The following is a 15582-nucleotide window of genomic DNA, read 5'->3' as shown; positions in this document are numbered from 1 at the left end:
ATAATCTTCTTGATAACCCTAAATTTTAACTTTATACAATATAGCAATATTGTTTAAAATGGTTTTAGTAATTACTTTATTTATCCCTTTCTTAAAGTGTTCCACCATCCTGATCTTAGTATTTATAAGGGCCTTTATGTAAGTAGCCCTTCTAATGAAGGGCTACTATAATATCATAAAACCTATAATATACCTCTTAGTTTATAATTAGTATATAATTAGCAGATCCTATAACATCAACATTCCTTTAGCTAATACCAGGTATCAGTCTTTATTCATACAAGCTAGATAAGTAAATAAACAATTTTTAGTTTAAAATACTTAAATTATTATACATTTTCTATAAATCTTCTCTATTGATGTTAATAAAGTATATATACTTTATCATGGTTTTTAGTGATTAAGCTATTTTATTCCTTTTCTATGGTGTTCTGCCCTTCCTGATTATTTTATTATTTATAATAGCCTTTATCTATAAAATAAATCTAATTTTTGTACCCCTATAAATTCATACTTGGCTTATATAAAACAATACCGGTATCCTCACTACTTAAAATAAGCTGCTTAGATTATAATTTAATTAATATATAGTTAGCATGTTAAATACCAATGATCAATCTTCACAGATACCATCTAATAAGTTAGTATTTAAGTATATAATATGTATAAATATAAAACTATTTCTATGTAATTTCTTTTTCTCCCTCTATTGTGGTAAAATTTGTTATATACTCAAAAGTATTCAAAAAAATTTATCCTTTTGTTATATCCTTCTTAATAATCTTCTGAATAACCCTAAATTTTAACTTTATACAATATGGCAATATTGTTTAAAATATTTAACTACAGTACCCCATGATAAAATTTCCACTGTATCATTATCAATGGTCTACTAGTGGCTTGCCCCTTTAATTGTCAGCTAACATCTTGTTTTAAGATTTCCTTGACCAATTCTCATTATATTGCTTCAAATTAATCTTGATAGTTTTATGACCATACCCACTATGATTTCTGTTGACCCCCTCAAACCCCTTCCAAACAGACAATGCTCCTTGGTCTTTGGCCTTAGATTTTGATATACAAAGATTTGATAAACAAGACTATAAATTAAAACTAACCCCCAGAAAACAGTGACAAGCTAGATCTTTAACAAGTCTTTCTTCCTGATACCTTAGTAGCTTCTAAGTTGAAGTGAAGACAGCATGTTCTTTGTCTATCTCCTTACCTTCTTGAAGGTTTTAGGTAAAATTATACTAATGTGTCCATCTGTTTTAATTTAATTCTGTCTATATATATATATATATATATATATATATATATATATATATATATATATATATATATATATATATATATACAAACACACTCGTACCCCCAATCACTCACACTGTTATCCGTAATTTGTCTACCCAGGCTATTGGTTCTTCGGCTTATATGTATGTATGTATGTATGTATGTATGTATGTGTGTGTGTGTGTACATACACACACACACACACACATATATATGACTGTGTGGTAAGTAGCTCGTTTACCAACCACATGGTTCCGGGTTCAGTTCCACTGCATGACACCTTGGGCAAGTGTCTTCTACTATAGCCTCGGGCCGACCAAAGCCTTGTGAGTGGATTTGGTAGACGGAAACTGAAAGAAGCCCGTCGTATATATGTGTATGTATATATATGTGTTTGTGTATCTGTGTTTGTCCCCCCAACATCGCTTGACAACCGATGCTGGTGTGTTTAAGTCCCCGTCACTTAGCGGTTCGGCATAAGAGACCGATAGAATAAGTACTAGGCTTACAAAGAATAAGTCCTGGGGTCGATAAGCTCGACTGAAAAGGCGGTGCTCCAGCATGGCCGCAGTCAAATGACTGAAACAAGTAAGACAGTATATATATATATATATATATATATATATATATATATATATATATATATACACTAAAAGTTGAAGATCGGAGTTTGTGATCTTATTTTTGTTTCATAGTTGAAAATTGTTACAACAATTCCATGGTGACTAATCTTGTATCATGTTTATAAACATGATCTAGTCACATTGGCAATGTCTTCTGTTTCATCAGAATTATGAAATAAAAAATAATATCGCAAACTTTAATCTTCAGTTTTCATTATTCATACTTTACAGGCAAAAAGTTATTAGCGGATTTTCTCTTTATCTGGAACATCGCTGTTATAAGAGTATATATCCCAACTGGAACTTTTCGAAAGAGCCACTGTTCGTAGAAGTGCTTCTCAAGGTAAGCGCCTAGATTATCTTATCCCAATTGACTTTTTACGCGCGCGTGCACACACGCACGCACGCGCGCACACACACACACTCACGCACACACACACGTGTATATAGTTATATCTTTCACCATGTATCGACGAAAAACCAGTAGACTTTGAACAGTCTACTGTTAAATGCTCCTAATGAGCATTGAATAGGCTATCTCAAACATAACATAATTATGCAGTGACCTCATTGCTCATATAAACGAGATATTTTCCTAATAACTGAAAGCTAAGTGACTTAGACTCAATACAGAGTGCGTCAGTTTTTTGAGGACACCTCTTTCATGAGCTCTTTCTTGTCACTTATTTTTTTTACCTACTTTTCAGATAAATAATGTGAGACATCAGGTTGGCCCAGCAAATGAAAAGGTGTGTTGCAACCGTTGCTTCAAAAGCGCAATATTGTGATACAGAGAGAGCTCGCTTCCTCAAGGTTGCCAGATCCTTCGTTCTCAAAGTTCGAAAGCCGGAAGCTGCGGATGGGATCTAACATCAACAGCAAAACGCATGCGCAAGGTCCTTATACGATTAGAACACATAACATTGTACACAAAGTCCGAGAAATAATCGATACTCCTACCACCCCGAAAGTCAATTACAGCCATTGCAAAGGACCTCAGAATGCAACATCAGAAGAGCTGTATATGAGGACATCCGATAGAAGTCATATGTGATGTGGAGGGGTCAGTTTATGTCGGATGTGACAAGAGGGAGTCGTTCGATCTGTGTAAAGCGCTTGCTCAACAAGTTCAAACACCAAGATACTGGAATGCTTTGGTTTTTGTCCGATGAGAAAGACTTCGACCAGGACCAAAAGGTAAACTGAAGGAACGAAAGATGGTTATGCACAATTCCTAAGGCCATGGAATTCTAAGTTTCCAACAACTGTGATGATTCTGGAAGTCGTCAACAACGAGGGAGATGTCATGCCACAGCATGTTTTTCGCAGGGCTCAAGAGTCGATGCTGTTGTCTACATAGAGGTGTTGGAGAAAACTGTGAGGCCCTGCACAGACAGAGAATGCAACGGAAGACCGTACGTCTTCCAACAAGACTCAGTGCCATGTCATAAGGCCAGGACAGCCCAAGCGTGGATACATGCCAATCTTCATGATCGTGTTCTCTCAGACACATGGCTCCATTGCTTAACAGACATCAATCCACTGGACTATTACGTATGGGGCGTAGTCGAGAGAGAGAGGTCAATCAACATTTCCGTAACACCATACAATCTCTCAAGTCCGCCAAAAGCAGCACTATTTCTGAAATTGATAAAAATCATCTTATTCGGGCTTGTCAACGCTTCCGACCTCGTATTGAAGCAGCTATTGATGCTAACAGTGGATTTATTGAATTGGTGTAGTAAGAGGATTCTCAAGATTATTTGTACCAATTTATTTTCAAATGCAGCTTTGATGAGCTACACATCTTTTTCTAAATTCATACAAATGACCTCAAAAACTGACGCACCCTGTATATCGTCGAATAGAGATACGGATCAACTCTACATGGTTGCTCGATCTGCTAGATATTGCAGTTAAATCCATATTAAATTAGACTCAGCTGTTTAAAAAGGAAGAACAGAACAGATCATGTGGTCCTAGACAAACTGTATCGGAAGAAAAAAGAAAAGACGGGAAGATCGCAGTTAGAACATTTTGATCAAAGATAAATCTGCTGAATAAGAGGTGATTTTGGGTTCAGTAACAACAAAATCGTCGTCGTCATCATCATCAGCAGTGGCAGAGCAGAGAATCCTCTGACAGTCAAAACAATATCCTGAGGATTTGGTAACTTGTGATCCCCAGCACTTCTCTGACGGCAAGAACTAGTTTCTTAGTCGAGTCAAGAAAAAAGATGAGTAATGTTTTATAACCAAAAAACTTTTCTTTAAATTTGAAACAAGGTTATTGCGGTTAATTTTTGCTTAAGTGGTGAGCTTTCCAAACCTCTCATCCCAATATGATTCATTCAATCATGTGCTTAAGAACATTACATACATACATACACCTCTTTCTTTCTCCCACACGCATACTATCTTTCACACACGCATACACACACATGCGCGCTCTCTCTCTCTCTCTCTCTCACACACATACATACACACAGATTTCCTCTTTTTCATACAAACACATACAGTCACATACAAACTCTCTCCAGTGTCCCACTTTCTGACGAAACAAAATTCTGAAACGTTAAATTCTACACTTCTTATTGAATTCCTCTATCACTAATTTACCTATGGACAGATTATTACCGAAACAAGCATTAATTAATTTCTTTGGTTGCGTATCTTACTCTATTTGTTTCCGCTAGTTTTCAAATAACTTCAAAAGTACGAGATGTATATGTATGAGGACATAGACATAATAAGTACCGCATATTTGAAACTCAGTCAGTATGGTGTATATTTTCCTCTCGCAAATTAATGATTATTATCTTTAATATAATTTCACACTGAAAATCTTAGTCAAGTTCGTTCGAAAATATTCCTGTAGTAAAAAAAGGTAAAAGAAAACTTTAAGCTGGTTTGTAAAATGAAATAAACTATACTAAAGTTTATTTCATTTTACCAACTAATCAACTAATCATTACTATCATTACCAACTAATCAACTAATCATTACCATCATTACCAACTAATCACTAAAGGGATTAGTTGGTAATGATGTTGAGCTGACGTTTTTCGTTGTGAGCACATGATACTTTCTGCTCAGACTGATCAGCTTTGTCTCATTTGCACAACAGTACATAAGTTGACATCTTTGTTAATTACCATTCTACTACAGAACGTTTTTCAGTAATTTAAAATGTAACATTGTATCTGTTTATTCTATTGATAGCTTTTTATTAAGTTAGTTATTAATCTCTCTGTGGAGGGAAGATGAATATTTCTTTTCAGGTTAAGTATGAAAACTAGTTAGATAGATGCCTTTTTTTCCTGATCAAAGAGAGATAAAACCTGCAGTTTACTTTCACAGCGAAGCTAGAATTTTATGTTTATGAACTCTCTCTCTCTCTCCATGTGTGTGTGTGTGTGTATACACATATGTGTATGTATGTATGTATCTATGTACCTCTCTCTCTCTCTCTCTCTCTCTAATCCAAATAAAAAAAAACAGAAAGATTTTTACATTATGCATCTGCCAGGCTCTCGATATAAGCAAATAGTAAAGCCTGGCAAACGCACAACGTAAAAGCGCGCCTTTGATTCAGCTCTGAGTAATGTCTAAAACCGTAAATATTCCGTAAATCTTCTCTTTGAACTTTTGCGTGAATTAGTGTTGAAATCAGAGTTGGTACAGAAACAATTGTAACTGGTCATTAAAGATGTTATAAAATCATTCTTTGTCTTATTTGGATTATATTTTACTCTTCGCTAAACCCAGGTTTCACAACGGTTTTACCGTTATGAAACCTGGATTTTCTACACCTGAAGAATTTCGATCTTAGTTAAGACTAGAATCCGACAGTGTAGGTAACCTGAGTACTGTATTGAAAATACCCCGTCTTTCTACCCTCCCAAGACCTTACATACATACAGACATACATAGGTACATACATACATACATACATACATACATACATACATACATACATACATCGAGTATAACCAGCTGAAATTGCAAAGATAATCTGGAACTCGACTGAGGAAAGAAAACTCTGAATGACCCGTCCTTGTTTTCTTTGTATCGTCTATCTGGATGTTTTGTTGTGCCTTTTTTTGTATCACCTGACTGTCTGGATGTTTTGCGTTCTTGTCCTATTTTGTATTTTATACATACATACATACATACATACATACATACACGCACACACACACACACACACACATACACACATCTGTATTAATAAAAGCGAGGTTTTGTCTGTCCGTCTGCCCCCCCCCCCCCGTATCTCAGTCTATATTTGCTCTACATAGACATATTATATCATTTTGAAATCAGGATGATCTCGGGATTGAAAATCTGCCCCTCATTTGGTTCTTGAACATCCAGCATTGAGATCTGATTTAAAAGCATTTGGATTACTATTTCTAGCAGGTAAAGCTTGTCTAATTCACGCCATCTTGCTTGGCGTTTGTTAGATGACGCTAGAAATCAAGGGGGAAATAAATGACATTTGCATTGTTACTTTTACGTCGAGATAAGAACTTTGGGACAAATTAGCCAACAGTTGGAATTCAACTTGAGACTGGAACAATACAATAGAGAGCCAAATGGCATTTACAGAATTAATTCTCATTCGTCCTTCACCTTTGATCAAACACCAACGGGGGATATAGTCATTACAGACGTATTATATTTATGAATTTCTATTGCAAGATTCCTGATGTGAAGTCGTGTGTTGAAACAGATATTGTTGTATTTCGAGATGATAATTTTTTGTTTGTTTGTTTGTCAAGTGAACCCACGCACTAGACAGGGTTCATGGAGTAAATAAAATCATAATATAAACAATTAAATATAAGAAATAATAATTTCTTAAAGTATGTGTTAATCCACATGTTCCCAGACTTTGTGGACACCCTATATATTCATTATTCACTCGTTTATTACTGTTCTTATTCTAACTCATGTTCCGGAAATCTTTCGTCACACATCTGTGACCTCTTCAGCGACACTTTCCGTCTTCGTGTGTGTCCTTACTTCACTGTCCTTCTATGATGTGTATCCTTATATGCGCATGCGTTTGCGTCTGTGTTTGTGAGTATGTGTACATATGTGTGTTTGTGTGTTTGTGTGATTGTTCTTAATAGCTCTACGACCTTCCTCTCACCCCCTCCCCCGTTGTCGTTGCTGCTGTCTTAGGACCCAAAATTTGGTACGGTTTCTGTATCTCTCTGTGTTTGTGTGTTCGCTCACGCTGCGCCCATCGTGGTTGTTGTTGCTCTTGTTATTGCCATCGTTGTCACTGCTGTTGCTATTGTTGTTATTCGTGTTCTTGATAGTGTTGTGGCCGTCTGTGGAGTTATTGTATGTGTGTTTGTGTGTGTATATAGGTTCGCTTCCTATGTTGGTTGCATCCCTGCCTTTATATCGATTTTTTTATTCATTCATTTATTTAAAAAAAGATCTATATAAAAGGAAGGGACACAAACAACATAGAAAGCGAACTTCTATACACACACGAATAACAACGACAACAGCAGAAGTGCCAACGATGGCAATAGCAACAACAATAATGATGGCAGCGGCGTGGGCGAACACAAACACAGAGAAGTACAGGAACTGTACCGAATTTCGGGTCCTAGGATAGCAGCAACGACAACGGGGGAGGGGATGGGGTCGATCATAGAGAAGGTCATAGAGCGATTAAGAACAATGACACACACACACACATACACACACACAAACAAACAAACATACACACACACACAAACACACATACATGGACGCAAACGCATGTGCATATAAGGATACACACCACAGAAGAACAGAATGAAATAAGTGGAGCAAAAGCACACACGAAGACGGAAAGTGTCGCTGAAGAGGTCACAGATGTGTGGCGAAAGATTTCCAGACAATGGACATAAGTTAGAATAAGAACAGTAATAAACGAGTGAAGAACGAATATATAGTGCGTGTATTTATTTGGCAAAAAAAAAAAGACCATCCCTGAATACAACAATAGACATATTATAGTCATGCTATTTAGTTCTCTTTAGTTTTGGGCTGCAGGCCCAATTAGACCTCGACACGGAGTGCGGCTTTTAAGCAAGTATATATATAAATAAATATATATACATGTGTGTGTGTGCGTGTACGCGCATGTGTGTAGTTTTATTTAAAAAAAGCATACGTACATGCACACAGTGCAAGAAGTATACAGGAGACATAAACATAGTTAATATACTGCAGAACATGTCCTTCATCAGGTGTCGAGTGGAAATGACAATAGCTTCGTCAATTTCCGTCTGTAGTATTCCGTCCAGCAGTACCAAAAGGCATTTATCTTTTAACATAGAAGGTTCGCATCCTTTTGGGTCTTACCGCAGCAAGTTTATCTCTACACATTTTTCTGTCATACACGCCCTCACCAAACGAAATATGGGACAGTGGCGTTGCTAGAGAGTATGCTGCTCAGAAAAGCCCTTGAGTTCGCTGGCCCTGGTCTCGTCCCCGATACCGGCTTATACAGCAGACCCAAAAGTGTTCCCTGAGGCGGTTCGCCCCTCGATTTCCACCTAGCTACGCTACTGATCTAGTGTAGCTTAACCATTGCATTCAGATTCCGCCTATTTCATTATATATTTAAGATTTTAGAAATAGATAATGTAAATGATATAAAGAAAACTCACCTGACAAAATATTTCATATGAATTGCATATTTTAGTTTTTGATAGAGCATCTAAAGATCTGGTTTTTCTTGTCTGAATTGTATGCTCTATTTGTTTCTGTGTTATGTACATGATTAAATTTTCACATTCATCTGTTTTCTTTGTATCTCTTTTCACGGAGTTGGGGACATGGGATTCTTTTTCACAGAACATTATGAATCAGAAAAGTTGCTTATACTTGTTTCTTATTTCTTTATTGCCCACAAGGGGCTAAACACAGAGGGGACACACAAAGGTATTAAGTCGATTACATCGACTCCAGTGCGTAACTGGTACTTAATTTATCGACCCCGAAAGGATGAAAGGCAAAGTCGACCTCGGCGGAATTTGAACTCAGAACGTAACGGCAGACGAAATACCGCTAAGCATTTCGTCTGGCGTGCTAACGTTTCTGCCAGCTCGCCGCCTTAAAGTTGCTTATACTTGTTTCTACTTTCTATTTGTTTAATCTGTTTCTGTCAGCCTGGAGGTTACGCTGATGGTTTTATGAGAGGTGTATTCAGCGACAGTATTATCCTCACTTAGACGTTGGTAGCGGTTTGTTACAGCAGGAACAATGGATTTGTAGCTCGTATTGGCACTGTTTCTATCAAGGTTCATTTGAAGCAACACTGCTTTTGTACGAAGAGTAATGAATTCGTTTTACGAAACAATTTAAGATCTGCATGTCACTTTCGTACACTCGATCACCATCAATATATGACTCTTATGTTTGTAATTTCAATCATTTTTATTGGCAAAACGAAATGAATTAAAAGCATGAGAAACATGTTGAGATCAGCCGATGTAACCGTATCGTTCCAGTCTGGTAAGTATTTGCACAAAGGTGTCTATCAAATGCAAATACATAAGAAGGTAAAAGAGGACTGTTCACATGACATAAGAAGCAAAGGAATGGCCGCGTTTCATCTCGAAGTTTTCGACTCTATATAAAAAAAAAGAAAAGAAATAAAGTAATAAGATGAAACAATAATCGTTTTATAATGTTGGCTTTTATCATTGACTAGCAGTATAGCCCGGCTTTGCCCGGGATTAAGTTAGGATTATTAAGCTAATCAAGTTCTTTATTTCAAACGAAACTAAGTAACATCGACGTCAAATTTGGGTAGAATCAGTGTCGCGACGGGAGCGCATGGGTTGGGAGTTTGATCGGCAGAGGTGATCAGGTTACCCATGCCAGCCCTTTGAAAACACACTCCCCATCAGCTAACCCCTCTTTGCTCATGGGTTGGGACCCTTCCAGCAAGGAAAATAGAATGCCCAAAAGGGCTCCCGATTCTCTGTGTCAGAAGCGGTTATGTTCAGATCACAACTAAGTCTTAAGTATATGTGTGTATGTATATATATATATATAGATATATATGGGCAACACACACACACGCACGTACGTACACCAATTGTATACATATCTTTTTGTACGCATATATGTTCGTATGTGTGTGTGTGTGTTGGTGTGTTGCCCGTATATCAACAAAACACTTTTTTCCTCGGTGGAAAAAAAACACAAAAGTTTTAACAAAAACTTACTCGTCGCTAGAAGGGGACTTAACTCCTGTTGTAAACAATGGTGGATTTCTCCGACTTGAAAATTGTTAAAAGTTTTGGTTGAAAATTTATTTTTACTGCTATTCACTGGTACCTCTGGGGAAAATAAGTTGACGAAAATACAGCTAGGGTCATGACAAATGTCCTCCTAAAATTGGAGCGACATGCGTGCTAATTTGTGGACGTGCATAAATTACATTCACGTACACACACACACACACACACACACACATCTTGCCTGTTATATATACAGATTACGGTACAGTGAAGTATGTGAGTTTAGATAAATTTGAATGCTGGTGTAATAAGAAGAACCTGACGTTTCAGAATTGACTTCTTGTCTGAGAGAGAGAGAGAGAGAGAGAGAGAGAGAGAGAGAGAGAGAGAAGAGGAAAGTGAGGGAGAGAGAGAGAGAGAACACCAAGCACACCGGACTTTTCCCAACTGTTTCTCCACTCTGCGGGTGAATGCTTAGAGTAGTTCCAATCTCCCTGACCATTTTCATCTCCCACTTTTTGACAATTTTTCTTGGGAAGAGTACTTTCTTCTACACCCTCATTTTCCTTTCTAAGTAGAACCTGAGAAAATCGACGAGGGCTTGATCAAAGAGGAGGGTGCCTATTCTCAATCCTTTCAATCTCATTCACCACACGGCCTCCGCTTTCTTAAAAGTGCATTAGTCCTACGCGTTGCAACAGCTTTCGGCATGACTTCACAAGCCAGCAATAATAATTGGACACTGCATGAATGTATGCAATACAATTTCCTCGCTCTGCACGCATCTCGGACAGTCCAGAATAGCAGTTCTTCCCTATCAGAGTAGAGTTTATCTCAAATCGGTAGTGCCACTCAGTAGCAATACCTGACCAAGCTTGAAGACAGCAGCCAAGTATTGATGCTCGATCCTATCGAACATTTTCAACTGATCTAAATTGATCAGAGTCCCACACATACCGGATTCTTAACTCGCCCTTACTATGATGCATCACGTGAGATATTGTGGATAGTTCTGTTTGGTATGGGACATGTACCTCACCTATCAGAGTATCAACAAGTGCCAGCGTCTTAGCTAACGCATTGGACAAAATCTTCATCACTGAATTTAGCAGTCATGGGCCTGAAGAAAAAGAAGAAGAAGAAGAAGAAGAAGAAGAAGAAGAAGAAGAAGAAGAAGAAGAAGAAGAAGAAGAAGCAGCAGCAGCAGCAGCAGCAATGGGATCTTGGAAGAAAAGGAAAGTGTGTGCCTTCAATTTTTTCAGTCGCTTCACTTGCGTCCACCATATAATTTCTTTCGTCATAACCTCCAGTCTGGATAAAAGTGCCTACCCCTTTTTCAGTGAAAGGAAAGCGCTGGTATGCTCTTCAACAGTAACTTTGACAAAAGCACAATCCATCCTATCCGCAACAGCAGTTGTTCGACGAAACACTGCAAAATTAGTAATGCTTAGAAACTGAACGAAGACGTGCGGAGCAGTTTTATCGATCTGCACACATCTCAGGCAGGCCTGTCCGTCGAAACTGCTGCGTGTGCAGAGTTTATTCCGAACGAGCAATCAACCGTTTGTAGCACAGTCAGGTTAAGGATCTCCAAAAGATAGCCATAAACCCATCCCGAGTTGAAAGTCTTCAAGAAAATAGCAGCTAGTTGATTTTCATCGACACAGTTTGCTCGAGAACGTCACCACTGACCCCGCCATCACTAGTTCTCAAATATCGTACTATCTTAACCTTGACAATAATAATAAAAAAAGAAAAAAAAGAGAGTGTTAAAAAGTGGTACACAGACATCTCCGCCCTCACTCATTTACCTGAAGAAAGTTGGCGCATAGAATATGTATGTATGTATGTATGTATGTGTGTGGGGGGTGTTGTATGTATGTATATCTGAAGATGTGTGCGTATGTATGTTTGTGTGAGAGAGTGAGAAAAAGAGAGAACGAGAGAGAAAGAGCGAGGAGGGAAAGAGAAAAAGAGAGGGGGCAAAATAGCGTGCGTAAGATGTTTATAATTTAGTAAGAGAACGTGGCACAGTGCCATAGCTTACGTAAACATACTAGTGGGGTTTTACTAGTATGCATGTATGTATGTATGTATGTATGTATGCATGCATGTACGTACGTATGCAAGTACGTACGTATGTATATATGTATGCATGTACGTATGTATGTACGTACGTATGTCTGTATGTATGTATACGTGTGTATCTAGGTGTGCACGCACAAGACTAACCAAATATGGGTTTTCAAATTTATCTAACATGTTAGACTCAAGTTTTATATCGATATCTTATACGCACACGCACACACGCATGCACACACACACACACACTTTCTCTCTCTCATACACGTGCTTTCATGCAGACACTGATTCACATATCCCAAACAATATACACATGGACTCACACATGTATACATGAATGTATAAATATATATATATATATATATATATACATATACACAAATTACACATCTAATCTCAAATACTTGTGCACATAAGCACGCACACACATACACATACACTCACATACACGCTGTGACAAACACATACACACATACACACACGCACCACGCACATACAAATGTTTCAAACCTGTTATTAACGTCTAAAAGAAAGTCATAAAAAAAATAATAATAAATGGATCAAATGAAGGACAATGAACTTGAGTGATGGTGATGATTAATAAGCTAACTCACGAGCAAACACTGTCGTTCATTATCACTGTTTTTGTTGTACTTGTAGTCTTGATGTATCACTCGAATACCGACTGATACTAAATACAAAGTCCGCAGTTACAGTTGTTTCTCGATTCATTCGTCAGCATTCGGTTGTTAAACGCGCTCTTTTTTTCTTCCTTTTTTTCTTTATTTCTTTCTCTCATTCTTCATTTAATTCTTTCTTTCTTTCTTTCTTTCTTTCTTTCTTTCTTTCTTTCTTTCTTTCTTTCTTTCTTTCTTTCTTTCTTTCTTTCTTTTTTTTCATTCTTTCTTTCTTTCTTTCTTTCTGTCTTTCTCTTTTGATGTGATAACGTTCGCAGTAATACTATGAGCGAAATAAAAAGGCACTAATATTGAAAAAAAAAAAAAGCAGAAAGAAAATAAAAAAATATATGGTTAGGGTGAAAGGTCTAGTTCTGTAGTTCAAGATAACAAGTATTTCGTTATTAAGATATTCATTTTTGTCCTTGCCGAAGTCCAAAGACAAGGTCGTAAGGTCGTGAAACTGAAGTTATATATATATGTATATATATATAAACAGTTCAAATTTACAGAAAACAAAAGACGAAGACAGGTGAGGGAACAAGCATGTGTATTATTATGATATATATATATATATATATATATATATAAGCAATGTTAATTCTCTATATGAAGTATTAACAGTAACTGCACGATAAGTGGCAATATACTACACTATATATATATATATATATATATATATATATATATATATATATATATATATATATATATATATATATATATATATATATATATATATATATATATATATATGCAGCACGGAATTTTGTCAGTGAACAGGTCGCGGTCTCAAAGCGACAAAAATATTTTGGCAAATTAAACATTGAAGTGAATCTAATGGTTTTTGTGTGTTTCTTAAATGGCTTAAATACACCTTCCACGCTACAATTATTTGCGTTCCAGCACACGATCTCAGATCAGGTCGCTTGCTATGCAAGTACATCTCCGGAATATATATATATATATATATATATATATATATATATATATATATATATATATATATATATATATATATATATATATATATTTCGTTTTGGGATTTGGTTTGCAATATTTTTTATGTGATTTCGTGTGTTGAAGCATATTCTGTTGTGTCTGGGGAGAGTCATTTTCTTATTGTGCCTTATACTTTAACACACTCACCGGAAAATAAAAAGAAACATAGGTGGAAATGTTACTGGTAAGTGCGTTAAATTTTAAGGCACAATAAGAAAATGACTCTCCCCAGACACAACATTATATATATATATATATATATATATATATATATATATATATATATATATATATATATATATATCTTCCCCTTACACCGGCATGGTCACATGCTTCCGGTCAATAATCCTTTTCTTCCTTGGCTATCGCCGAGCAAACACGCGAACTTACTTCGTCCCCACTTTCAAGTTCGTGCCTCACAGCGTTCATACACACATAATTTTTCCCGTCTGGCCGTATAGCCTTTTCCGTTTGTTTTCTTGTCTATACATACATACATACACACAAGTACACACACACTCACACACACACATCTATAAATATAGTGACTTCGGGGTTTTGGCTCGCTAGCTTTCATCCATCGGACTGTTCGATGGAGGCGAGTAGGTTTGTCACCGTTCTTGTAAAAGTATAATAAATATTGTACTCCACACATGTTTAGTAGTTTTTCTGTTTAATGTAATATTATATTTATTATAACTCGAACTAAAAACAAACATTAATGTGAGTGTGTGTGGATACATTCATATATATATATATATATATATATATATATATATATATATATAAAGGGCATTAACTGTGTATTAATGCCTCACGCTATCGAGGGACTAAATAAGTAAAAAGACTACCAAAAATAAGTAACATATTTACCGAAATCGAGGGAATGCAGCTTTTCAAAATTTATCTCTTAAAAACATTTAACTCAACGGTAGACCACTGGTTTCTCAATCAAATACAGAAAAAACTGTGAAGTAACCTGTATTCTTTTGTTCATCAGTACACGTATGGTCAAGATATATAAAAATAAACAAGAATCAACCTACCACGATGTAGCCATCACAGTAACGATGACTTTTGTTCACAATTATATATCCCTGAAAGAGATTTGAATTTATCCAGTTGCATCTCGGTAACATGTGCTTATACAGAATGATATTCAGCACTGAATATATTTATCCTATATTATATTATAAATAATTAGAATTTGATTGAGAAACCAGTGGTCTACCGTTGAGTTAAATGTTTTTAAGAGATAAATTTTGAAAAGCTGCATTCCCTCGCTTTCGGTAAATATGTTACTTATTTTTGGTAGTTTTTTTTTACTTATTTAGTCCATCGATAGCGTGAGGCATTAATACACAGTTAATGCCCTTTATATATAATTAAATATATCTATGAAGAAACGATGAATCTTTTCATTACGAAATTTTTCGTTATTTTTTCATTATGAGGTTTTTTCACGCTGATTACTTGATAAATTCTTATAAAGAATTCATCCTATTATATTATATTATAATTATATTATATATATATATATATATATATATATATATATATATATATATATATATATATATATATATATATATATATATATATATTGGAAGGTTTGGAGGTGATGTACAGGAATTATATATTAGAA

At 36.0% G+C, this 15582-nt stretch overlaps 1 protein-coding gene across 4 annotated transcripts in view; it reads right to left on the bottom strand.

The window, feature by feature from the left end:
- LOC106882151 (methylenetetrahydrofolate reductase (NADPH)) overlaps positions 1–15101 on the bottom strand; it is an 87314-nt gene extending 72213 nt beyond the window's left edge. For 3 of the 4 annotated variants that reach the window (XR_016241118.1, XM_052966266.2, XM_089349332.1), the window contains exons 1-2: positions 12873–12951; positions 8596–9559 (exon numbers count right to left, since the gene is read on the bottom strand). Coding sequence is in view for 3 of the 4 variants with exons in the window: in XM_052966266.2 (XP_052822226.1) it covers positions 8596–8787 (192 nt within the window). In the remaining variant the exon portion in view is untranslated. Of the gene's footprint in view, positions 1–8595; positions 9560–12872; positions 12952–14983 lie in introns of those variants that run through there. The other variant, XM_089349331.1, reaches the window with a different exon arrangement.
- Between the last annotated feature and the right edge of the window lie 481 nt (positions 15102–15582).

The sequence above is a fragment of the Octopus bimaculoides genome, chromosome 3, assembly GCF_046866305.1.
Source record: "Octopus bimaculoides isolate indiv1 chromosome 3, ASM4686630v1, whole genome shotgun sequence".
Classification (NCBI taxonomy): Eukaryota; Metazoa; Mollusca; class Cephalopoda; order Octopoda; family Octopodidae; genus Octopus; species Octopus bimaculoides.
The sequence above is the reverse complement of the archived record's forward strand: the minus strand, read 5'-3'. Positions and strand labels throughout refer to the sequence as shown.